General features: G+C 51.0%; 1 protein-coding gene across 2 annotated transcripts in view; it reads right to left on the bottom strand.

The window, feature by feature from the left end:
• The window catches only part of LOC106606105 (transmembrane protein 245), a 53,765-nt gene continuing 30,482 nt past the window's right edge, over nt 1-23,283 (bottom strand). For both annotated transcript variants that reach the window (XM_082975633.1, XM_082975634.1), the window contains 4 exons: nt 3,512-3,657; nt 2,530-2,630; nt 2,172-2,346; nt 1-2,003 (listed from right to left, as the gene is read on the bottom strand). In XM_082975633.1, coding sequence (XP_082831759.1) covers nt 1,760-2,003; nt 2,172-2,346; nt 2,530-2,630; nt 3,512-3,657 — 666 coding nt within the window. In that variant the 3' untranslated portion in view covers nt 1-1,759. The remainder of the gene's footprint in view (nt 2,004-2,171; nt 2,347-2,529; nt 2,631-3,511; nt 3,658-23,283) is intronic.

Genomic DNA, 23,283 nt, shown 5'->3' with positions numbered 1-23,283 from the left:
TTAGTTCAAACAGTCATGTTTATTGTCTCAGTGCATTTCCAGTAGAAAACACAGCAACAGTGTGTTCCAGAGTCAGGTGACGTCAGTGTGAGGTGAGGGAAGTGAGCCAACAGTAGGACTCCAATCGTCTGAGGATAAATAACCAGTCCTCCCAACCTCAGACAGCTAACGCTTTGGCCACATAAGATGATGTCGTGCTTCACATACAGAGTACTCAATCAGAATACATACCTGTACATCGTTCATTTGGTGTAAACAGTTACATTTATAATGTGAAAGTTCATCCTTCTCCCATAATTGTGGAGTGTGTGTGTGTGTGTGTGTGTGTGTGTGTGTGTGTGTGTGTGTGTGTGTGTGTGTGTGTGTGTGTGTGTGTGTGTGTGTGTGTGTGTGTGTGTGTGTGTGTGTGTGTGTGTGTGTGTGTGTGTGTGTGTGTGTGTGTGTGTGTGTGTAATCTGGGGTATGTGATAGATTATAATAGGATGTAGTTAGTACAGGCCAGGACCCACTGCCTTATTACCGTGATATGTAACAACTACAGCGCCTTTAGATTACATTCACCTTACAGCAGCACTGACATCAACCGTGTGTGTGTGTGTGTTAGAGAGCAAAACATAAACTTGAGCTGAAAACTAATCTGTTTTTAAATGTAAAAACATCAACACAGGAAGTTCCACCTCTCAGCACAGGAAGTGCCTGCATACAGTACTCATCGCCACGCCAAGAGAACTCCCAAGCATGACAATGCATCATACAACATGTAACCATAGAGATAATAAAACAGTATTATATTAATGATAACAGTAAAGATGATAAAAACCAAAAGCGCTAAATGTTAATTTTGGTGGCATCTGGAGGGCACCAGTGTGTACAGGCTCTAGTCCCCTTATTAAATCCTTCATTACTTAAATCAGATGTGTTAATGCTGGGCTGGAACTAAACCCTGCCCATCCAGTAGCTCTCCAGGACCAGGGTTAGTTCATTGACTCAGTGTTCCATTGCAGCTTACAACGTGCGACCCATTCTGAACTTTAACCTTCACAAAAGTGCCAGGTAGAGGGGGCAGAAGGACTGGGGGAGGGGGGAGTAAGTTACATCCCACTTTAGGCAGGTGTGTAGATTTGGTACTGGGGGGTCTTATACGTGTACATAGAATGGGTAGAACAGACCCATGTTCTAAAATCCACGTTCCATCCCTTATTGCGGCACAATAAACTTTACCATTGCTGAATGTGTGGAACACTGAAAGAGGCACCGCATTCAGCGAGATGTGATAAGCATCAATTAAACATTCAATATTAAATATGGTATCAAACATTCAATATTAAATATGGTATCATACATTCAATATTAAATATGGTATCATACATTCAATATTAAATATGGTATCATACATTCAATATTAAATATGGTATCATACATTCAATATTAAATATGGTATCATACATTCAATATTAAATATGGTGTGCCCAGTATACATGTTGTGGACCATTGATTTGATTTGTAATGTAAATATTTTCTATGGTCTTATATGTGTTGGGGGAGGGGAGGGTCTCTCCTCCATGGTCTGAAAAGTAGCTTTATCAGGCTGATGGCATCGTGGGTAACCTCCCCTCACACCCTGCCACTCCGCCTGGGAGACCCCGTAGAGCTCGGGAGGAGCACGAGGGAGGAAAGGGTGCTTCTCCCAGGTAATCAGCCTATAAGAAGCCAAGGGACAGGCACCCAGCCAATGAGAAACCAGGAGATACTCCACCTCTCACTCGCTCATCCTCTTCAGCACCGAGGGAGTGGTGTCCATGAAGGACCTGGCAGGGTGTAGTGGCCAGGTAGACTGTACAGGGGTGGGCTGGGCAGAGTTGGGACTCATCAGCATGGCACTGTAGATGTTGGAGGCTACCACCAGGATACAGAGCAGGATAGGACCGATGATCGCCCCCTCCAGACCCAGATAGTATGCTCCTCCTGCCACTGCTAGACCAGTCAGATACGGGTGACCACCACTGTGGAGGGGACGACAGATATCAACACACACTTACTTTAATATCATAACAGATTAGATTTCTCTCTCTTACACACTGATCTCATAAACAGTGAATATGCACAAACACGTACACACACACCCACACACACACACACACACACACACACACACACACACGCTCTCGTACCCTGATATATCGGAGTAGATGGCTGTGTCTACGAAGTAGGTGGGCAGCAGATGGAAGAGTAGCAGTAGCAAGGCTTTGACCCCCTCTCCCTGGGCCAGCCACAGGTCACACACAGCGGGCAGCGCTGCCCAGTACGTCCCCAGGAACGGCACCGCACCCAGGATAGCTGCCAGGGCTGAAGGGGGCGAGGGAAGAGGACAATAGTAAGACAGAAGACTGGAATAGAACAGTCCTGTTATACAAGTTCTTCACCTAATAGTCTGGACACAAGTAGGGTTTTCCTCATCTCCAGGCTAGTCAGTCAAACATCAGCAAGTTAAGGTGTTCTATATGATCAGTCAGTTTTGAACACACTCACCAGAGGGGATGAAGACGATGTGGATGCCGAAGATGGTGTGTGTCAGCCAGGTGTAGAGACCATAGAACCCTGCCATCTTCAGAGAGGCATCAAACACCCCTCTAAAACACACACAATTAAACAAATATATGTTTTAACATTTCAAATGTCAAACGTGTGCAGTGTGTGTGTGGACGTGTTTAAATATTCTTGTGGGGACCAGAAGTTTAGGTTTAGGAGCTAGGTTTAGGTTTAGGTTTAAGAGCTAGGTTTAGGTTTAGGAGCTAGGGTTAGGTTTAAGAGCTAGGGTTAGGTTTAGGAGCTAGGTTTAGGAGCTAGGGTTAGGTTTAAGAGCTAGGGTTAGGTTTAGGAGCTAGGGTTAGGTTTAGGAGCTAGGGTTAGGTTTAAGAGCTAGGGTTAGGTTTAGGAGCTAGGGTTAGGTTTAGGAGCTAGGGTTAGGTTTAGGAGCTAGGGTTAGGTTTAGGAGCTAGGGTTAGGTTTAGGAGCTAGGGTTAGGTTTAGGTTTATGAGCTAGGGTTAGGTTTAAGAGCTAGGGTTAGGTTTAGGTTTAGGAGCTAGGGTTAGGTTTAAGAGCTAGGGTTAGGTTTAAGAGCTAGGGTTAGGTTTAGGAGCTAGGGTTAGGTTTAGGAGCTAGGGTTAGGTTTAGGAGCTAGGGTTAGGTTTAAGAGCTAGGGTTAGGTTTAGGAGCTAGGGTTAGGTTTAGGAGCTAGGGTTAGGTTTAAGAGCTAGGGTTAGGTTTAAGAGCTAGGGTTAAGTTTAGGAGCTAGGGTTAGGTTTAGCGTTCAGGTTAGGTTTTTGGTTTAATTGTAGGGTTATAGTTACGGTTAGGGTAAGTGTATGGGTTAGGGTAAGTGTACGGGTTAGGGAAAATAAGATTTAGAATGGGACTGAATTGTGTTCCAACAAGGTTAGCTGTACAAGACCATGTGTGTGTGTTTATGTGTGTGCTGTGTGCTGTGTGTGTGTGTGTGAGTGTGTGTACCTGATGGCCTCCTCTACAGAATGTCCTATGATGTTAGAGGATGGTCCGGGCTGGGACAGAGGAGTGAGGCTGATCACCCATTTGACAGGCTCGTAGTACTCTCCACTGGAACTCAGCAGATAGAACAACGTGGTCAGGAATATCACCTACACACACACACACACAGACACACACACACACAGACACACACACACACACAGACACACACTCAACAGTGTAAATATTAAGGTATGAAGGAGGAGGCACACAGAGAGAGCTATGTGTGTGTGTGTTACCAGGCTGAGGGCGAGACTTGAGTAGAGCTGTGTGTGTGTGTGTTACCAGGCTGAGGGCGAAGTTGAGTAGAGCGATGTGTGTGTGTTACCAGGCTGAGGGCGAAGTTGAGTAGAGCTGTGTGTGTGTGTGTTACCAGGCTGAGGGTGAAGTTGAGTAGAGCTGTGTGTGTGTGTGTTACCAGGCTGAGGGTGAAGTTGAGTAGAGCTGTGTGTGTGTGTTACCAGGCTGAGGGCGAAGTTGAGTAGAGCTGTGTGTGTGTGTTTTACCAGGCTGAGGGCGAAGTTGAGTAGAGCTGTGTGTGTGTGTTACCAGGCTGAGGGCGAAGTTGAGTAGAGCTGTGTGTGTGTGTGTTACCAGGCTGAGGGTGAAGTTGAGTAGAGCTGTGTGTGTGTGGGTTACCAGGCTGAGGGTGAAGTTGAGTAGAGCTGTGTGTGTGTGTGTTACCAGGCTGAGGGCGAAGTTGAGTAGAGCTGTGTGTGTGTGTGTTACCAGGCTGAGGGTGAAGTTGAGTAGAGCTGTGTGTGTGTGTTACCAGGCTGAGGGCGAAGTTGAGTAGAGCTGTGTGTGTGTGTTTTACCAGGCTGAGGGCGAAGTTGAGTAGAGCTGTGTGTGTGTGTTACCAGGCTGAGGGCGAAGTTGAGTAGAGCTGTGTGTGTGTGTGTTACCAGGCTGAGGGTGAAGTTGAGTAGAGCTGTGTGTGTGTGGGTTACCAGGCTGAGGGTGAAGTTGAGTAGAGCTGTGTGTGTGTGTGTTACCAGGCTGAGGGTGAAGTTGAGTAGAGCTGTGTGTGTGTGTTACCAGGCTGAGGGCGAAGTTGAGTAGAGCTGTGTGTGTGTGTGTGTTACCAGGCTGAGGGTGAAGTTGAGTAGAGCTGTGTGTGTGTGTTACCAGGCTGAGGGCGAAGTTGAGTAGAGCTGTGTGTGTGTGTTACCAGGCTGAAGGCGAAGTTGAGTAGAGCTGTGTGTGTGTGTGTTACCAGGCTGAGGGTGAAGTTGAGTAGAGCTGTGTGTGTGTGTGTTACCAGGCTGAGGGTGAAGTTGAGTAGAGCTGTGTGTGTGTGTTTTACCAGGCTGAGGGCGAAGTTGAGTAGAGCTGTGTGTGTGTGTTACCAGGCTGAGGGCGAAGTTGAGTAGAGCTGTGTGTGTGTGTGTTACCAGGCTGAGGGTGAAGTTGAGTAGAGCTGTGTGTGTGTGGGTTACCAGGCTGAGGGTGAGGTTGAGTAGAGCTGTGTGTGTGTGTGTTACCAGGCTGAGGGTGAAGTTGAGTAGAGCTGTGTGTGTGTGTTACCAGGCTGAGGGCGAAGTTGAGTAGAGCTGTGTGTGTGTGTGTTTTACCAGGCTGAGGGCGAAGTTGAGTAGAGCTGTGTGTGTATGTTACCAGGCTGAGGGCGAAGTTGAGTAGAGCTGTGTGTGTGTGTGTGTGTGTGTGTGTGTGTGGTGTGTGGTGTGTGTGTGTGTGTGTTACCAGGCTGAGGGTGAAGTTGAGTAGAGCTGTGTGTGTGTGTGTTACCAGGCTGAGGGCGAAGTTGAGTAGAGCTGTGTGTGTGTGTTACCAGGCTGAGGGCGAAGTTGAGTAGAGCTCTGTGTGTGTGTGTGTGTGTGTGTGTGTGTGTGTGTGTGTGTGTGTGTGTGTGTGTGTGTGTGTGTGTGTGTGTGTGTGTGTGTGTGTGTGTGTGTGTGTGTGTGTGTTACCAGGCTGAGGGCGAAGTTGAGTAGAGCTGTGTGTGTGTGTTACCAGGCTGAGGGCGAAGTTGAGTAGAGCTGTGTGTGTGTGTTACCAGGCTGAGGGCGAAGTTGAGTAGAGCTGTGTGTGTGTGTGTTACCAGGCTGAGGGCGAAAGTTAAATAGAGCTGTGTGTGTGTTACCAGGCTCAGGGCGAAGTTGAGTGGAGCTGTGTGTGTGTGTGTGTTACCAGGCTGAGGGCGAAGTTGAGTAGAGCTGTGTGTGTGTGTGTGTTACCAGGCTCAACGCGAAGTTGAGTAGAGCTGTGTGTGTGTGTGTGTTACCAGGCTCAGGGCGAAGTTGAGTAGAGCTGTGTGTGTGTGTGTGTGTGTGTGTTACCAGGCTGAGGGCGAGAGTTGAGTAGAGCTGTGTGTGTGTGTTACCAGGCTGAGGGCGAAGTTGAGTAGAGCTATGTGTGTGTGTTACCAGGCTGAGGGCGAAGTTGAGTAGAGCTGTGTGTGTGTGTGTTACCAGGCTGAGGGTGAAGTTGAGTAGAGCTATGTGTGTGTGTTACCAGGCTGAGGGCGAAGTTGAGTAGAGCTGTGTGTGTGTGTTACCATGCTGAGGGCGAAGTTGAGTAGAGCTGTGTGTGTGTGTGTGTTACCAGGCTGAGGGTGAAGTTGAGTAGAGCTGTGTGTGTGTGTGTTACCAGGCTGAGGGTGAAGTTGAGTAGAGCTGTGTGTGTGTGTGTTACCAGGCTGAGGGCGAAGTTGAGTAGAGCTGTGTGTGTGTGTTACCAGGCTGAGGGCGAAGTTGAGTAGAGCTGTGTGTGTGTGTGTGTTACCAGGCTGAGGGCGAAGTTGAGTAGAGCTGTGTGTGTGTGTTACCAGGCTGAGGGCGAAGTTGAGTAGAGCTGTGTGTGTGTGTGTGTGTGTGTGTGTGTGTGTGTGTGTGTGTGTGTGTGTGTGTGTGTGTGTGTGTGTGTGTGTGTGTGTGTGTGTGTGTGTGTGTGTGTGTGTGTGTGTGTGTTACCAGGCTGAGGGCGAAGTTGAGTAGAGCTATGTGTGTGTGTGTGTGTTACCAGGCTGAGGGCGAGTTGAGTAGAGCTGTGTGTGTGTGTGTTACCAGGCTGAGGGTGAAGTTGAGTAGAGCTATGTGTGTGTGTTACCAGGCTGAGGGCGAAGTTGAGTAGAGCTGTGTGTGTGTGTTACCAGGCTGAGGGCGAGGTTGAGTAGAGCTGTGTGTGTGTGTGTTACCAGGCTGAGGGTGAAGTTGAGTAGAGCTGTGTGTGTGTGTGTTACCAGGCTGAGGGTGAAGTTGAGTAGAGCTGTGTGTGTGTGTTTTACCAGGCTGAGGGCGAAGTTGAGTAGAGCTGTGTGTGTATGTTACCAGGCTGAGGGCGAAGTTGAGTAGAGCTGTGTGTGTGTATGTGTGTGTGTGTTACCAGGCTGAGGGCGAAGTTGAGTAGAGCTGTGTGTGTGTGTTACCAGGCTGAGGGCGAAGTTGAGTAGAGCTGTGTGTGTGTGTTACCAGGCTGAGGGCGAAGTTGAGTAGAGCTGTGTGAGTGTTACCAGGCTGAGGGCGAAAGTTAAATAGAGCTGTGTGTGTGTTACCAGGCTCAGGGCGAAGTTGAGTGGAGCTGTGTGTGTGTGTGTGTTACCAGGCTGAGGGAGAAGTTGAGTAGAGCTGTGTGTGTGTGTGTGTTACCAGGCTCAGGGCGAAGTTGAGTAGAGCTGTGTGTGTGTGTGTGTTACCAGGCTCAGGGCGAAGTTGAGTAGAGCTGTGTGTGTGTGTGTTACCAGGCTGAGGGCGAAGTTGAGTAGAGCTGTGTGTGTGTGTGTTACCAGGCTGAGGGCGAAGTTGAGTAGAGCTATGTGTGTGTGTGTGTGTTACCAGGCTGAGGGCGAAGTTGAGTAGAGCTATGTGTGTGTGTTACCAGGCTGAGGGCGAGTTGAGTAGAGCTGTGTGTGTGTGTGTTACCAGGCTGAGGGTGAAGTTGAGTAGAGCTATGTGTGTGTGTTACCAGGCTGAGGGCGAAGTTGAGTAGAGCTGTGTGTGTGTGTTACCAGGCTGAGGGCGAGGTTGAGTAGAGCTGTGTGTGTGTGTGTGTTACCAGGCTGAGGGTGAAGTTGAGTAGAGCTGTGTGTGTGTGTGTTACCAGGCTGAGGGTGAAGTTGAGTAGAGCTGTGTGTGTGTGTTACCAGGCTGAGGGCGAAGTTGAGTAGAGCTGTGTGTGTGTGTTATCAGGCTGAGGGCGAAGTTGAGTAGAGCTGTGTGTGTGTGTGTTACCAGGGTGAGGGCGAAGTTGAATAGAGCTGTGTGTGTGTGTGTTACCAGGCTGAGGGCGAAGTTGAGTAGAGCTGTGTGTGTGTGTGTTACCAGGCTGAGGGCGAAGTTGAATAGAGCTGTGTGTGTGTGTGTTACCAGGCTGAGGGCGAAGTTGAATAGAGCTGTGTGTGTGTGTGTGTTACCAGGCTGAGGGCGAGGTTGAATAGAGCTGTGTGTGTTTTACCAGGCTGAGGGCGAAGTTGAGTAGAGCTGTGTGTGTATGTTACCAGGCTTAGGGCGAAGTTGAGTAGAGCTGTGTGTGTGTGTGTATGTGTGTTACCAGGCTGAGGGCGAAGTTTAGTAGAGCTGTGTGTGTGTGTGTGTTACCAGGCTCAGGGCGAAGTTGAGTAGAGCTGTGTGTGTGTGTTACCAGGCTGAGGGCGAAGTTGAGTAGAGCTGTGTGTGTGTGTGTGTGTGTGTGTGTGTGTGTGTGTGTGTGTGTGTTACCAGGCTGAGGGCGAGAGTTGAGTAGAGCTGTGTGTGTGTGTTACCAGGCTGAGGGCGAAGTTGAGTAGAGCTATGTGTGTGTGTTACCAGGCTGAGGGCGAAGTTGAGTAGAGCTGTGTGTGTGTGTGTTACCAGGCTGAGGGTGAAGTTGAGTAGAGCTATGTGTGTGTGTTACCAGGCTGAGGGCGAAGTTGAGTAGAGCTGTGTGTGTGTGTTACCAGGCTGAGGGCGAAGTTGAGTAGAGCTGTGTGTGTGTGTTACCAGGCTGAGGGTGAAGTTGAGTAGAGCTGTGTGTGTGTGTGTTACCAGGCTGAGGGTGAAGTTGAGTAGAGCTGTGTGTGTGTGTGTTACCAGGCTGAGGGCGAAGTTGAGTAGAGCTGTGTGTGTGTGTTACCAGGCTGAGGGCGAAGTTAAGTAGAGCTGTGTGTGTGTGTGTTACCAGGCTGAGGGCGAAGTTGAATAGAGCTGTGTGTGTGTGTTACCAGGCTGAGGGCGAAGTTGAATAGAGCTGTGTGTGTGTGTTACCAGGCTGAGGGCGAAGTTAAGTAGAGCTGTGTGTGTGTGTTTTACCAGGCTGAGGGCGAAGTTGAGTAGAGCTGTGTGTGTATGTTACCAGGCTGAGGGCGAAGTTGAGTAGAGCTGTGTGTGTGTGTGTGTGTGTGTGTGTGTGTGTGTGTGTGTGTTACCAGGCTGAGGGCGAAGTTGAGTAGAGCTGTGTGTGTATGTTACCAGGCTGAGTGCAAGGTTGAGTAGAGCTGTGTGTGTGTGTTACCAGGCTGAGGGCGAAGTTGAGTAGAGCTGTGTGTGTGTGTTACCAGGCTGAGGGCGAAGTTGAGTAGAGCTGTGTGTGTGTGTGTGTTACCAGGCTGAGGGCGAAAGTTAAATAGAGCTGTGTGTGTGTTACCAGGCTCAGGGCGAACTTGAGTGGAGCTGTGTGTGTGTGTGTGTTACCAGGCTGACGGCGAAGTTGAGTAGAGCTGTGTGTGTGTGTGTGTTAAAAGGCTCAGGGCGAAGTTGAGTAGAGCTGTGTGTGTGTGTGTGTTACCAGGCTCAGGGCGAAGTTGAGTAGAGCTGTGTGTGTGTGTGTTACCAGGCTGAGGGCGAAGTTGAGTAGAGCTGTGTGTGTGTGTTACCAGGCTGAGGGCGAAGTTGAGTAGAGCTATGTGTGTGTGTGTGTGTTACCAGGCTGAGGGCGAAGTTGAGTAGAGCTATGTGTGTGTGTTACCAGGCTGAGGGCGAGTTGAGTAGAGCTGTGTGTGTGTGTGTTACCAGGCTGAGGGTGAAGTTGAGTAGAGCTATGTGTGTGTGTTACCAGGCTGAGGGCGAAGTTGAGTAGAGCTGTGTGTGTGTGTTACCAGGCTGAGGGCGAGGTTGAGTAGAGCTGTGTGTGTGTGTGTTACCAGGCTGAGGGTGAAGTTGAGTAGAGCTATGTGTGTGTGTTACCAGGCTGAGGGCGAAGTTGAGTAGAGCTGTGTGTGTGTGTTACCAGGCTGAGGGCGAAGTTGAGTAGAGCTGTGTGTGTGTGTGTTACCAGGCTGAGGGTGAAGTTGAGTAGAGCTGTGTGTGTGTGTGTTACCAGGCTGAGGGTGAAGTTGAGTAGAGCTGTGTGTGTGTGTTACCAGGCTGAGGGCGAAGTTGAGTAGAGCTGTGTGTGTGTGTTACCAGGCTGAGGGCGAAGTTAAGGAGAGCTGTGTGTGTGTGTGTTACCAGGCTGAGGGCGAAGTTGAATAGAGCTGTGTGTGTGTGTTACCAGGCTGAGGGCGAAGTTGAATAGAGCTGTGTGTGTGTGTGTTACCAGGCTGAGGGCGAAGTTGAGTAGAGCTGTGTGTGTGTGTTTTACCAGGCTGAGGGCGAAGTTGAGTAGAGCTGTGTGTGTATGTTACCAGGCTGAGGGCGAAGTTGAGTAGAGCTGTGTGTGTGTGTGTGTGTGTGTGTGTGTGTGTGTGTGTGTGTGTGTGTGTGTGTGTGTGTGTGTGTGTGTGTGTGTGTGTGTTACCAGGCTGAGGGCGAAGTTGAGTAGAGCTGTGTGTGTATGTTACCAGGCTGAGTGCAAGGTTGAGTAGAGCTGTGTGTGTGTGTGTTACCAGGCTGAGGGCGAAGTTGAGTAGAGCTGTGTGTGTGTGTTACCAGGCTGAGGGCGAAGTTGAGTAGAGCTGTGTGTGTGTGTGTGTTACCAGTCTGAGGGCGAAAGTTAAATAGAGCTGTGTGTGTGTTACCAGGCTCAGGGCGAAGTTGAGTGGAGCTGTGTGTGTGTGTGTGTTACCAGGCTGAGGGCGAAGTTGAGTAGAGCTGTGTGTGTGTGTGTGTTACCAGGCTCAGGGCGAAGTTGAGTAGAGCTGTGTGTGTGTGTGTGTGTGTTACCAGGCTCAGGGCGAAGTTGAGTAGAGCTGTGTGTGTGTGTGTTACCAGGCTGAGGGCGAAGTTGAATAGAGCTGTGTGTGTGTGTGTTACCAGGCTGAGGGCGAAGTTGAGTAGAGCTATGTGTGTGTGTGTGTGTTACCAGGCTGAGGGCGAAGTTGAGTAGAGCTATGTGTGTGTGTTACCAGGCTGAGGGCGAGTTGAGTAGAGCTGTGTGTGTGTGTTACCAGGCTGAGGGTGAAGTTGAGTAGAGCTATGTGTGTGTGTTACCAGGCTGGGGCGAAGTTGAGTAGAGCTGTGTGTGTGTGTGTTCCAGGCTGAGGGCGAGGTTGAGTAGAGCTGTGTGTGTGTGTGTTACCAGGCTGAGGGTGAAGTTGAGTAGAGCTGTGTGTGTGTGTGTTACCAGGCTGAGGGTGAAGTTGAGTAGAGCTGTGTGTGTGTGTTACCAGGCTGAGGGCGAAGTTGAGTAGAGCTGGGTGTGTGTGTGTGTGTGTGTGTTACCAGGCTCAGGGCGAAGTTGAGTAGAGCTGTGTGTGTGTGTGTGTTACCAGGCTCAGGGCGAAGTTGAGTAGAGCTGTGTGTGTGTGTTACCAGGCTGAGGGCGAAGTTGAGTAGAGCTGTGTGTGTGTGTGTGTGTGTGTGTGTGTGTGTTACCAGGCTGAGGGCGAAGTTGAGTAGAGCTGTGTGTGTATGTTACCAGGCTGAGGGCGAGGGTTGAGTAGAGCTGTGTGTGTGTGTGTTACCAGGCTGAGGGCGAAATTTGAGTAGAGCTGTGTGTGTATGTTACCAGGCTGAGGGTGAAGTTGAGTAGAGCTGTGTGTGTGTGTTACCAGGCTGAGGGCGAAGTTGAGTAGAGCTGTGTGTGTTACCAGGCTGAGGGCGAAGTTGAATAGAGCTGTGTGTGAGTGTGTTACCAGGCTCAGGGAGAAGTTGAGTAGAGCTGTGTGTGTATGTTACCAGGCTGAGGGTGAAGTTGAGTAGAGCTGTGTGTGTGTGTTACCAGGCTGAGGGCGAAGTTGAGTAGAGCTGTGTGTGTTACCAGGCTGAGGGCGAAGTTGAATAGAGCTGTGTGTGAGTGTGTTACCAGGCTCAGGGAGAAGTTGAGTAGAGCTGTGTGTGTGTGTGTTACCAGGCTCAGGGCGAAGTTGAGTAGAGCTGTGTGTGTGTGTTACCAGGCTCAGGGCGAATTTGAGTAGAGCTGTGTGTGTGTGTTACCAGGCTGAGGGCGAAGTTGAGTAGAGCTGTGTGTGTGTGTGTTACCAGGCTGAGGGTGAAGTTGAGTAGAGCTGTGTGTGTGTGTGTTACCAGGCTGAGGGTGAAGTTGAGTAGAGCTGTGTGTGTGTGTGTTACCAGGCTGAGGGCAAAGTTGAGTAGAGCTGTGTGTGTGTGTTACCAGGCTGAGGGCGAAGTTGAGTAGAGCTGTGTGTGTGTGTGTGTGTGTGTGTGTGTGTGTGTGTGTGTGTGTGTGTGTGTGTGTGTGTGTGTGGTGTGTGTGTGTGTGTGTGTGTGTACCAGGCTGAGGGCGAAGTTGAGTAGAGCTATGTGTGTGTGTGTGTGTTACCAGGCTGAGGGCGAAGTTGAGTAGAGCTATGTGTGTGTGTTACCAGGCTGAGGGCGAGTTGAGTAGAGCTGTGTGTGTGTGTGTTACCAGGCTGAGGGTGAAGTTGAGTAGAGCTATGTGTGTGTGTTACCAGGCTGAGGGCGAAGTTGAGTAGAGCTGTGTGTGTGTGTGTTACCAGGCTGAGGGCGAAGTTGAATAGAGCTGTGTGTGTGTGTGTTACCAGGCTGAGGGCGAAGTTGAGTAGAGCTGTGTGTGTGTGTGTTACCAGGCTGATGGCGAAGTTGAATAGAGCTGTGTGTGTGTGTGTTACCAGGCTGAGGGCGAAGTTGAATATAGCTGTGTGTGTGTGTGTTACCAGGCTGAGGGCGAAGTTGAATAGAGCTGTGTGTGTTTTACCAGGCTGAGGGCGAAGTTGAGTAGAGCTGTGTGTGTATGTTACCAGGCTGAGGGCGAAGTTGAGTAGAGCTGTGTGTGTGTGTGTATGTGTGTGTGTGTTACCAGGCTGAGGGCGAAGTTGAGTAGAGCTGTGTGTGTGTGTTACCAGGCTGAGGGCGAAGTTGAGTAGAGCTGTGTGTGTGTATTACCAGGCTGAGGGCGAAGTTGAGTAGAGCTGTGTGTGTGTGTGTTACCAGGCTGAGGGCGAAAGTTAAATAGAGCTGTGTGTGTGTTACCAGGCTCAGGGCGAAGTTGAGTGGAGCTGTGTGTGTGTGTGTTACCAGGCTGAGGGCGAAGTTGAGTAGAGCTGTGTGTGTGTGTGTGTGTTACCAGGCTCAGGGCGAAGTTGAGTAGAGCTGTGTGTGTGTGTGTGTGTTACCAGGCTCAGGGCGAAGTTGAGTAGAGCTGTGTGTGTGTGTGTGTTACCAGGCTCAGGGCGAAGTTGAGTAGAGCTGTGTGTGTGTGTTACCAGGCTGAGGGCGAAGTTGAGTAGAGCTGTGTGTGTGTGTGTGTGTGTGTTACCAGGCTGAGGGCGAAGTTGAGTAGAGCTGTGTGTGTATGTTACCAGGCTGAGGGCGAGGGTTGAGTAGAGCTGTGTGTGTGTTTGTGTTACCAGGCTGAGGGCGAAGTTGAGTAGAGCTGTGTGTGTATGTTACCAGGCTGAGGGTGAAGTTGAGTAGAGCTGTGTGTGTGTGTTACCAGGCTGAGGGCGAAGTTGAGTAGAGCTGTGTGTGTGTGTTACCAGGCTGAGGGCGAAGTTGAGTAGAGCTATGTGTGTGTGTTACCAGGCTGAGGGCGAAGTTGAGTAGAGCTGTGTGTGTGTGTGTGTGTTACCAGGCTGAGGGCGAAGTCGAGTAGAGCTATGTGTGTGTGTGTTACCAGGCTGAGGGCGAGAGTTGAGTAGAGCTGTGTGTGTGTGTTACCAGGCTGAGGGCGAAGTTGAGTAGAGCTATGTGTGTGTGTTACCAGGCTGAGGGCGAAGTTGAGTAGAGCTGTGTGTGTGTGTGTTACCAGGCTGAGGGTGAAGTTGAGTAGAGCTATGTGTGTGTGTTACCAGGCTGAGGGCGAAGTTGAGTAGAGCTGTGTGTGTGTGTTACCAGGCTGAGGGCGAAGTTGAGTAGAGCTGTGTGTGTGTGTGTTACCAGGCTGAGGGTGAAGTTGAGTAGAGCTGTGTGTGTGTGTGTTACCAGGCTGAGGGTCAAGTTGAGTAGAGCTGTGTGTGTGTGTGTTACCAGGCTGAGGGCGAAGTTGAGTAGAGCTGTGTGTGTGTGTTACCAGGCTGAGGGCGAAGTTGAGTAGAGCTGTGTGTGTGTGTGTGTGTGTGTGTGTGTGTGTGTGTGTGTGTGTGTGTGTACCAGGCTGAGGGCGAAGTTGAGTAGAGCTGTGTGTGTATGTTACCAGGCTGAGGGCGAGGGTTGAGTAGAGCTGTGTGTGTGTGTGTGTTACCAGGCTGAGGGCGAAGTTGAGTAGAGCTGTGTGTGTATGTTACCAGGCTGAGGGTGAAGTTGAGTAGAGCTGTGTGTGTGTGTTACCAGGCTGAGGGCGAAGTTGAGTAGAGCTGTGTGCGTTACCAGGCTGAGGGCGAAGTTGAATAGAGCTGTGTGTGAGTGTGTTACCAGGCTCAGGGAGAAGTTGAGTAGAGCTGTGTGTGTGTGTGTGTTACCAGGCTCAGGGCGAAGTTGAGTAGAGCTGTGTGTGTGTGTGTGTGTTACCAGGCTCAGGGCGAATTTGAGTAGAGCTTTTTGTGTGTGTTACCAGGCTGAGGGCAAAGATGAGTAGAGCTGTGTGTGTGTGTGTGTGTGTGTGTGTGTGTGTGTGTGTGTGTGTGTGTGTTACCAGGCTGAGGGCGAAGTTGAGTAGAGCTGTGTGTGTGTGTGTTACCAGGCTGAGGGCGAAGTTGAGTAGAGCTATGTGTGTGTGTTACCAGGCTGAGGGCGAAGTTGAGTAGAGCTGTGTGTGTGTGTGTGTTACCAGGCTGAGGGCGAAGTCGAGTAGAGCTATGTGTCTGTGTGTTACCAGGCTGAAGGCGAGAGTTGAGTAGAGCTGTGTGTGTGTGTTACCAGGCTGAGGGCGAAGTTGAGTAGAGCTATGTGTGTGTGTTACCAGGCTGAGGGCGAAGTTGAGTAGAGCTGTGTGTGTGTGTGTTACCAGGCTGAGGGTGAAGTTGAGTAGAGCTATGTGTGTGTGTTACCAGGCTGAGGGCGAAGTTGAGTAGAGCTGTGTGTGTGTGTGTTACCAGGCTGAGGGCGAAGTTGAGTAGAGCTGTGTGTGTGTGTGTTACCAGGCTGAGGGTGAAGTTGAGTAGAGCTGTGTGTGTGTGTGTTACCAGGCTGAGGGTGAAGTTGAGTAGAGCTGTGTGTGTGTGTGTTACCAGGCTGAGGGCGAAGTTGAGTAGAGCTGTGTGTGTGTGTTACCAGGCTGAGGGCGAAGTTGAGTAGAGCTGTGTGTGTGTGTTACCAGGCTGAGGGCGAAGTTGAGTAGAGCTGTGTGTGTGTGTGTGTGTTACCAGGCTGAGGGCGAAAGTTAAATAGAGCTGTGTGTGTGTTACCAGGCTCAGGGCGAAGTTGAGTGGAGCTGTGTGTGTGTGTTACCAGGCTGAGGGCGAAGTTGAGTAGAGCTGTGTGTGTGTGTGTGTGTTACCAGGCTCAGGGCGAAGTTGAGTAGAGCTGTGTGTGTGTGTGTTACCAGGCTGAGGGCGAAGTTGAGTAGAGCTGTGTGTGTGTGCTACAAGGCTGAGGGTGAAGTTGAGTAGAGCTATGTGTGTGTGTTACCAGGCTGAGGGCGAAGTTGAGTAGAGCTGTGTGTGTGTGTTACCAGGCTGAGGGCGAAGTTGAGTAGAGCTGTGTGTGTGTGTGTGTTACCAGGCTGAGGGTGAAGTTGAGTAGAGCTGTGTGTGTGTGTGTTACCAGGCTGAGGGTGAAGTTGAGTAGAGCTGTGTGTGTGTGTGTTACCAGGCTGAGGGCAAAGTTGAGTAGAGCTGTGTGTGTGTGTTACCAGGCTGAGGGCGAAGTTGAGTAGAGCTGTGTGTGTGTGTGTGTGTGTGTGTGTGTGTGTGTGTGTGTGTGTGTGTGTTGTGTGTGTGTGTGTGTGTGTGTGTGTGTGTTACCAGGCTGAGGGCGAAGTTGAGTAGAGCTATGTGTGTGTGTGTGTGTTACCAGGCTGAGGGCGAAGTTGAGTAGAGCTATGTGTGTGTGTTACCAGGCTGAGGGCGAGTTGAGTAGAGCTGTGTGTGTGTGTGTTACCAGGCTGAGGGTGAAGTTGAGTAGAGCTATGTGTGTGTGTTACCAGGCTGAGGGCGAAGTTGAGTAGAGCTGTGTGTGTGTGTTACCAGGCTGAGGGCGAGGTTGAGTAGAGCTGTGTGTGTGTGTGTTACCAGGCTGAGGGTGAAGTTGAGTAGAGCTGTGTGTGTGTGTGTTACCAGGCTGAGGGTGAATTTGAGTAGAGCTGTGTGTGTGTGTGTTACCAGGCTGAGGGCGAAGTTGAGTAGAGCTGTGTGTGTGTGTTACCAGGCTGAGGGCGAAGTTGAGTAGAGCTGTGTGTGTGTGTGTTACCAGGCTGAGGGCGAAGTTGAGTAGAGCTGTGTGTGTGTGTGTTACCAGGCTGATGGCGAAGTTGAATAGAGCTGTGTGTGTGTGTGTGTTACCAGGCTGAGGGCGAAGTTGAATATAGCTGTGTGTGTGTGTGTTACCAGGCTGAGGGCGAAGTTGAATAGAGCTGTGTGTGTTTTACCAGGCTGAGGGCGAAGTTGAGTAGAGCTGTGTGTGTGTGTGTATGTGTGTGTGTGTTACCAGGCTGAGGGCGAAGTTGAGTAGAGCTGTGTGTGTGTGTGTGTGTTACCAGGCTCAGGGCGAAGTTGAGTAGAGCTGTGTGTGTGTGTGTGTGTTACCAGGCTCAGGGCGAAGTTGAGTAGAGCTGTGTGTGTGTGTGTGTGTGTGTTACCAGGCTCAGGGCGAAGTTGAGTAGAGCTGTGTGTGTGTGTGTGTTACCAGGCTCAGGGCGAAGTTGAGTAGAGCTGTGTGTGTATGTTACCAGGCTGAGGGTGAAGTTGAGTAGAGCTGTGTGTGTGTGTTACCAGGCTGAGGGCGAAGTTGAGTAGAGCTGTGTGTGTTACCAGGCTGAGGGCGAAGTTGAATAGAGCTGTGTGTGAGTGTGTTACCAGGCTCAGGGAGAAGTTGAGTAGAGCTGTGTGTGTGTGTGTGTGTTACCAGGCTCAGGGCGAAGTTGAGTAGAGCTGTGTGTGTGTGTGTGTGTGTGTGTGTGTGTGTGTGTGTGTGTGTTACCAGGCTCAGGGCGAATTTGAGTAGAGCTGTGTGTGTGTGTGTTACCAGGCTGAGGGCAAAGTTGAGTAGAGCTGTGTGTGTGTGTGTGTGTGTGTTACCAGGCTGAGGGCGAAGTTGAGTAGAGCTGTGTGTGTGTGTTACCAGGCTGAGGGCGAAGTTGAGTAGAGCTATGTGTGTGTGTTACCAGGCTGAGGGCGAAGTTGAGTAGAGCTGTGTGTGTGTGTGTGTTACCAGGCTGAGGGCGAAGTCGAGTAGAGCTATGTGTGTGTGTGTTACCAGGCTGAGGGCGAGAGTTGAGTAGAGCTGTGTGTGTGTGTTACCAGGCTGAGGGCGAAGTTGAGTAGAGCTATGTGTGTGTGTTACCAGGCTGAGGGCGAAGTTGAGTAGAGCTGTGTGTGTGTGTGTTACCAGGCTGAGGGTGAAGTTGAGTAGAGCTATGTGTGTGTGTTACCAGGCTGAGGGCGAAGTTGAGTAGAGCTGTGTGTGTGTGTTACCAGGCTGAGGGCGAATTTGAGTAGAGCTGTGTGTGTGTGTGTTACCAGGCTGAGGGTGAAGTTGAGTAGAGCTGTGTGTGTGTGTGTTACCAGGCTGAGGGTCAAGTTGAGTAGAGCTGTGTGTGTGTGTGTTACCAGGCTGAGGGCGAAGTTGAGTAGAGCTGTGTGTGTGTGTTACCAGGCTGAGGGCGAAGTTGAGTAGAGCTGTGTGTGTGTGTGTGTGTGTGTGTGTGTGTGTGTGTGTGTTACCAGGCTGAGGGCGAAGTTGAGTAGAGCTGTGTGTGTATGTTACCAGGCTGAGGGCGAGGGTTGAGTAGAGCTGTGTGTGTGTGTGTGTTACCAGGCTGAGGGCGAAGTTGAGTAGAGCTGTGTGTGTATGTTACCAGGCTGAGGGTGAAGTTGAGTAGAGCTGTGTGTGTGTGTTACCAGGCTGAGGGCGAAGTTGAGTAGAGCTGTGTGCGTTACCAGGCTGAGGGCGAAGTTGAATAGAGCTGTGTGTGAGTGTGTTACCAGGCTCAGGGAGAAGTTGAGTAGAGCTGTGTGTGTGTGTGTGTGTGTTACCAGGCTCAGGGCGAAGTTGAGTAGAGCTGTGTGTGTGTGTGTGTGTTACCAGGCTCAGGGCGAATTTGAGTAGAGCTTTTTGTGTGTGTTACCAGGCTGAGGGCGAAGATGAGTAGAGCTGTGTGTGTGTGTGTGTGTGTGTGTGTGTGTGTGTGTGTGTGTGTTACCAGGCTGAGGGCGAAGTTGAGTAGAGCTGTGTGTGTGTGTTACCAGGCTGAGGGCGAAGTTGAGTAGAGCTGTGTGTGTGTGTGTTACCAGGCTGAGGGTGAAGTTGAGTAGAGCTGTGTGTGTGTGTGTTACCAGGCTGAGGGCGAAGTTGAGTAGAGCTGTGTGTGTGTGTGTTACCAGGCTGAGGGCGAAGTCGAGTAGAGCTATGTGTGTGTGTGTTACCAGGCTGAAGGCGAGAGTTGAGTAGAGCTGTGTGTGTGTGTTACCAGGCTGAGGGCGAAGTTGAGTAGAGCTATGTGTGTGTGTTACCAGGCTGAGGGCGAAGTTGAGTAGAGCTGTGTGTGTGTGTGTTACCAGGCTGAGGGTGAAGTTGAGTAGAGCTATGTGTGTGTGTTACCAGGCTGAGGGCGAAGTTGAGTAGAGCTGTGTGTGTGTGTGTTACCAGGCTGAGGGCGAAGTTGAGTAGAGCTGTGTGTGTGTGTGTTACCAGGCTGAGGGTGAAGTTGAGTAGAGCTGTGTGTGTGTGTGTTACCAGGCTGAGGGTGAAGTTGAGTAGAGCTGTGTGTGTGTGTGTTACCAGGCTGAGGGCGAAGTTGAGTAGAGCTGTGTGTGTGTGTTACCAGGCTGAGGGCGAAGTTGAGTAGAGCTGTGTGTGTGTGTTACCAGGCTGAGGGCGAAGTTGAGTAGAGCTGTGTGTGTGTGTGTGTGTTACCAGGCTGAGGGCGAAAGTTAAATAGAGCTGTGTGTGTGTTACCAGGCTCAGGGCGAAGTTGAGTGGAGCTGTGTGTGTGTGTGTGTTACCAGGCTGAGGGCGAAGTTGAGTAGAGCTGTGTGTGTGTGTGTGTGTTACCAGGCTCAGGGCGAAGTTGAGTAGAGCTGTGTGTGTGTGTGTGTGTTACCAGGCTCAGGGCGAAGTTGAGTAGAGCTGTGTGTGTGTGTTACCAGGCTGAGGGCGAAGTTGAGTAGAGCTGTGTGTGTGTGTGTGTGTGTGTGTGTGTGTGTGTGTGTGTGTGTGTGTGTGTGTGTGTGTGTGTTACCAGGCTGAGGGCGAAGTTGAGTAGAGCTGTGTGTGTATGTTACCAGGCTGAGGGCGAGGGTTGAGTAGAGCTGTGTGTGTGTGTGTTACCAGGCTGAGGGCGAAGTTGAGTAGAGCTGTGTGTGTATGTTACCAGGCTGAGGGTGAAGTTGAGTAGAGCTGTGTGTGTGTGTTACCAGGCTGAGGGCGAAGTTGAGTAGAGCTGTGTGTGTTACCAGGCTGAGGGCGAAGTTGAATAGAGCTGTGTGTGAGTGTGTTACCAGGCTCAGGGAGAAGTTGAGTAGAGCTGTGTGTGTGTGTGTGTTACCAGGCTCAGGGCGAAGTTGAGAAGAGCTGTGTGTGTGTGTGTGTGTTACCAGGCTCAGGGCGAATTTGAGTAGAGCTGTGTGTGTGTGTTATCAGGCTGAGGGCGAGGTTGAGTAGAGCTGTGTGTGTGTGTGTGTGTGTGTGTGTGTGTGTGTGTGTGTGTGTGTTACCAGGCTGAGGGCGAAGTTGAGTAGAGCTGTGTGTGTGTGTTACCAGGCTGAGGGTGAAGTTGAGTAGAGCTGTGTGTGTGTGTGTGTGTGTTACCAGGCTGAGGGTGAAGTTGAGTAGAGCTGTGTGTGTGTGTGTTACCAGGCTGAGGGTGAAGTTGAGTAGAGCTGTGTGTGTGTGTGTTACCAGGCTGAGGGCGAGGTTGAGTAGAGCTGTGTGTGTGTGTTACCAGGCTGAGGGCGAAGTTGAGTAGAGCTGTGTGTGTGTGTGTGTGTTACCAGGCTGAGGGCGAGGTTGAGTAGAGCTGTGTGTGTATGTTACCAGGCTGAGGGTGAAGTTGAGTAGAGCTGTGTGTGTGTGTTACCAGGCTGAGGGCGAAGTTGAGTAGAGCTGTGTGTGTTACCAGGCTGAGGGCGAAGTTGAATAGAGCTGTGTGTGAGTGTGTTACCAGGCTCAGGGAGAAGTTGAGTAGAGCTGTGTGTGTGTGTGTGTGTGTGTGTGTGTGTGTGTGTGTGTGTGTGTGTGTGTGTGTGTGTGTGTGTGTGTGTGTGTGTGTGTGTGTGTTACCAGGCTGAGGGCGAAGTTGAGTAGAGCTGTGTGTGTGTGTTACCAGGCTGAGGGCGAAGTTGAGTAGAGCTGTGTGTGTGTGTGTGTGTGTTACCAGGCTGAGGGTGAAGTTGAGTAGAGCTGTGTGTGTGTGTGTTACCAGGCTGAGGGTGAAGTTGAGTAGAGCTGTGTGTGTGTGTGTTACCAGGCTGAGGGCGAGGTTGAGTAGAGCTGTGTGTGTGTGTTACCAGGCTGAGGGCGAAGTTGAGTAGAGCTGTGTGTGTGTGTGTGTGTGTGTGTGTGTGTGTGTGTGTGTGTGTGTGTGTGTGTGTGTGTGTGTGTGTGTGTGTGTGTGTGTGTGTGTGTTACCAGGCTGAGGGCGAGGTTGAGTAGAGCTGTGTGTGTATGTTACCAGGCTGAGGGCGAGGGTTGAGTAGAGCTGTGTGTGTGTGTGTTACCAGGCTGAGGGCGAAGTTAAGTAGAGCTGTGTGTGTATGTTACCAGGCTGAGGGTGAAGTTGAGTAGAGCTGTGTGTGTGTGTTACCAGGCTGAGGGCGAAGTTGAGTAGAGCTGTGTGTGTTACCAGGCTGAGGGCGAAGTTGAATAGAGCTGTGTGTGAGTGTGTTACCAGGCTCAGGGAGAAGTTGAGTAGAGCTGTGTGTGTGTGTGTGTTACCAGGCTCAGGGCGAAGTTGAGTAGAGCTCTGTGTGTGTGTGTGTGTGTGTGTGTGTGTGTGTGTGTGTGTGTGTGTGTGTTACCAGGCTCAGGGCGAATTTGAGTAGAGCTGTGTGTGTGTGTGTTACCAGGCTGAGGGCGAAGTTGATTAGAGCTGTGTGTGTGTGTGTGTGTGTGTTACCAGGCTGAGGGCGAAGTTGAGTAGAGCTGTGTGTGTGTGTTACCAGGCTGAGGGCGAAGTTGAGTAGAGCTGTGTGTGTGTGTGTTACCAGGCTGAGGGCGAAGTCGAGTAGAGCTATGTGTGTGTGTTACCAGGCTGAGGGCGAAGTTGAGTAGAGCTGTGTGTGTGTGTGTTACCAGGCTGAGGGCGAAGTCGAGTAGAGCTATGTGTGTGTGTGTTACCAGGCTGAGGGCGAGAGTTGAGTAGAGCTGTGTGTGTGTGTTACCAGGCTGAGGGCGAAGTTGAGTAGAGCTATGTGTGTGTGTTACCAGGCTGAGGGCGAAGTTGAGTAGAGCTGTGTGTGTGTTACCAGGCTGAGGGTGAAGTTGAGTAGAGCTATGTGTGTGTGTTACCAGGCTGAGGGCGAAGTTGAGTAGAGCTGTGTGTGTGTGTTACCAGGCTGAGGGCGAAGTTGAATAGAGCTGTGTGTTTGTGTGTTACCAGGCTGAGGGCGAAGTTGAGTAGAGCTGTGTGTGTGTGTGTGTGTGTGTGTGTGTGTGTGTGTGTGTGTGTGTGTGTGTGTGTGTGTGTGTGTGTGTGTGTGTGTGTGTGTGTGTTACCCGGCTGAGGGCGAAGTTGAGTAGAGCTGTGTGTGTATGTTACCAGGCTGAGTGCAAGGTTGAGTAGAGCTGTGTGTGTGTGTTACCAGGCTGAGGGCGAAGTTGAGTAGAGCTGTGTGTGTGTGTTACCAGGCTGAGGGCGAAGTTGAGTAGAGCTGTGTGTGTGTGTGTGTGTTACCAGGCTGAGGGCGAAGTTGAGTAGAGCTGTGTGTGTGTGTGTGTTACCAGGCTGAGGGCGAAGTTGAGTAGAGCTGTGTGTGTGTGTTACCAGGCTGAGGGCGAGGTTGAGTAGAGCTGTGTGTGTGTGTGTGTGTGTGTGTGTGTGTGTGTGTTACCAGGCTGAGGGCGAAGTTGAGTAGAGCTGTGTGTGTGTGTTACCAGGCTGAGGGTGAAGTTGAGTAGAGCTGTGTGTGTGTGTGTGTGTTACCAGGCTGAGGGTGAAGTTGAGTAGAGCTGTGTGTGTGTGTGTTACCAGGCTGAGGGCGAGGTTGAGTAGAGCTGTGTGTGTATGTTACCAGGCTGAGGGCGAGGGTTGAGTAGAGCTGTGTGTGTGTGTGTTACCAGGCTGAGGGCGAAGTTAAGTAGAGCTGTGTGTGTATGTTACCAGGCTGAGGGTGAAGTTGAGTAGAGCTGTGTGTGTGTGTTACCAGGCTGAGGGCGAAGTTGAGTAGAGCTGTGTGTGTTACCAGGCTGAGGGCGAAGTTGAATAGAGCTGTGTGTGAGTGTGTTACCAGGCTCAGGGAGAAGTTGAGTAGAGCTGTGTGTGTGTGTGTGTTACCAGGCTCAGGGCGAAGTTGAGTAGAGCTCTGTGTGTGTGTGTGTGTGTGTGTGTGTGTGTGTGTGTGTGTGTGTGTGTGTGTGTTACCAGGCTCAGGGCGAATTTGAGTAGAGCTGTGTGTGTGTGTGTTACCAGGCTGAGGGCGAAGTTGAGTAGAGCTGTGTGTGTGTGTGTGTGTGTTACCAGGCTGAGGGCGAAGTTGAGTAGAGCTGTGTGTGTGTGTTACCAGGCTGAGGGCGAAGTTGAGTAGAGCTGTGTGTGTGTGTGTTACCAGGCTGAGGGCGAAGTCGAGTAGAGCTATGTGTGTGTGTTACCAGGCTGAGGGCGAAGTTGAGTAGAGCTGTGTGTGTGTGTGTTACCAGGCTGAGGGCGAAGTCGAGTAGAGCTATGTGTGTGTGTGTTACCAGGCTGAGGGCAAGAGTTGAGTAGAGCTGTGTGTGTGTGTTACCAGGCTGAGGGCGAAGTTGAGTAGAGCTATGTGTGTGTGTTACCAGGCTGAGGGCGAAGTTGAGTAGAGCTGTGTGTGTGTTACCAGGCTGAGGGTGAAGTTGAGTAGAGCTATGTGTGTGTGTTACCAGGCTGAGGGCGAAGTTGAGTAGAGCTGTGTGTGTGTGTTACCAGGCTGAGGGCGAAGTTGAATAGAGCTGTGTGTGTGTGTGTTACCAGGCTGAGGGCGAAGTTGAGTAGAGCTGTGTGTGTGTGTGTGTGTGTGTGTGTGTGTGTGTGTGTGTGTGTGTGTGTGTGTGTGTGTGTGTGTGTGTGTGTGTGTGTTACCCGGCTGAGGGCGAAGTTGAGTAGAGCTGTGTGTGTATGTTACCAGGCTGAGTGCAAGGTTGAGTAGGGCTGTGTGTGTGTGTTACCAGGCTGAGGGCGAAGTTGAGTAGAGCTGTGTGTGTGTGTTACCAGGCTGAGGG

The sequence above is a fragment of the Salmo salar genome, chromosome 05, assembly GCF_965601325.2.
Source record: "Salmo salar chromosome 05, fSalSal1, whole genome shotgun sequence".
Classification (NCBI taxonomy): Eukaryota; Metazoa; Chordata; class Actinopteri; order Salmoniformes; family Salmonidae; genus Salmo; species Salmo salar.
The sequence above is the reverse complement of the archived record's forward strand: the minus strand, read 5'-3'. Positions and strand labels throughout refer to the sequence as shown.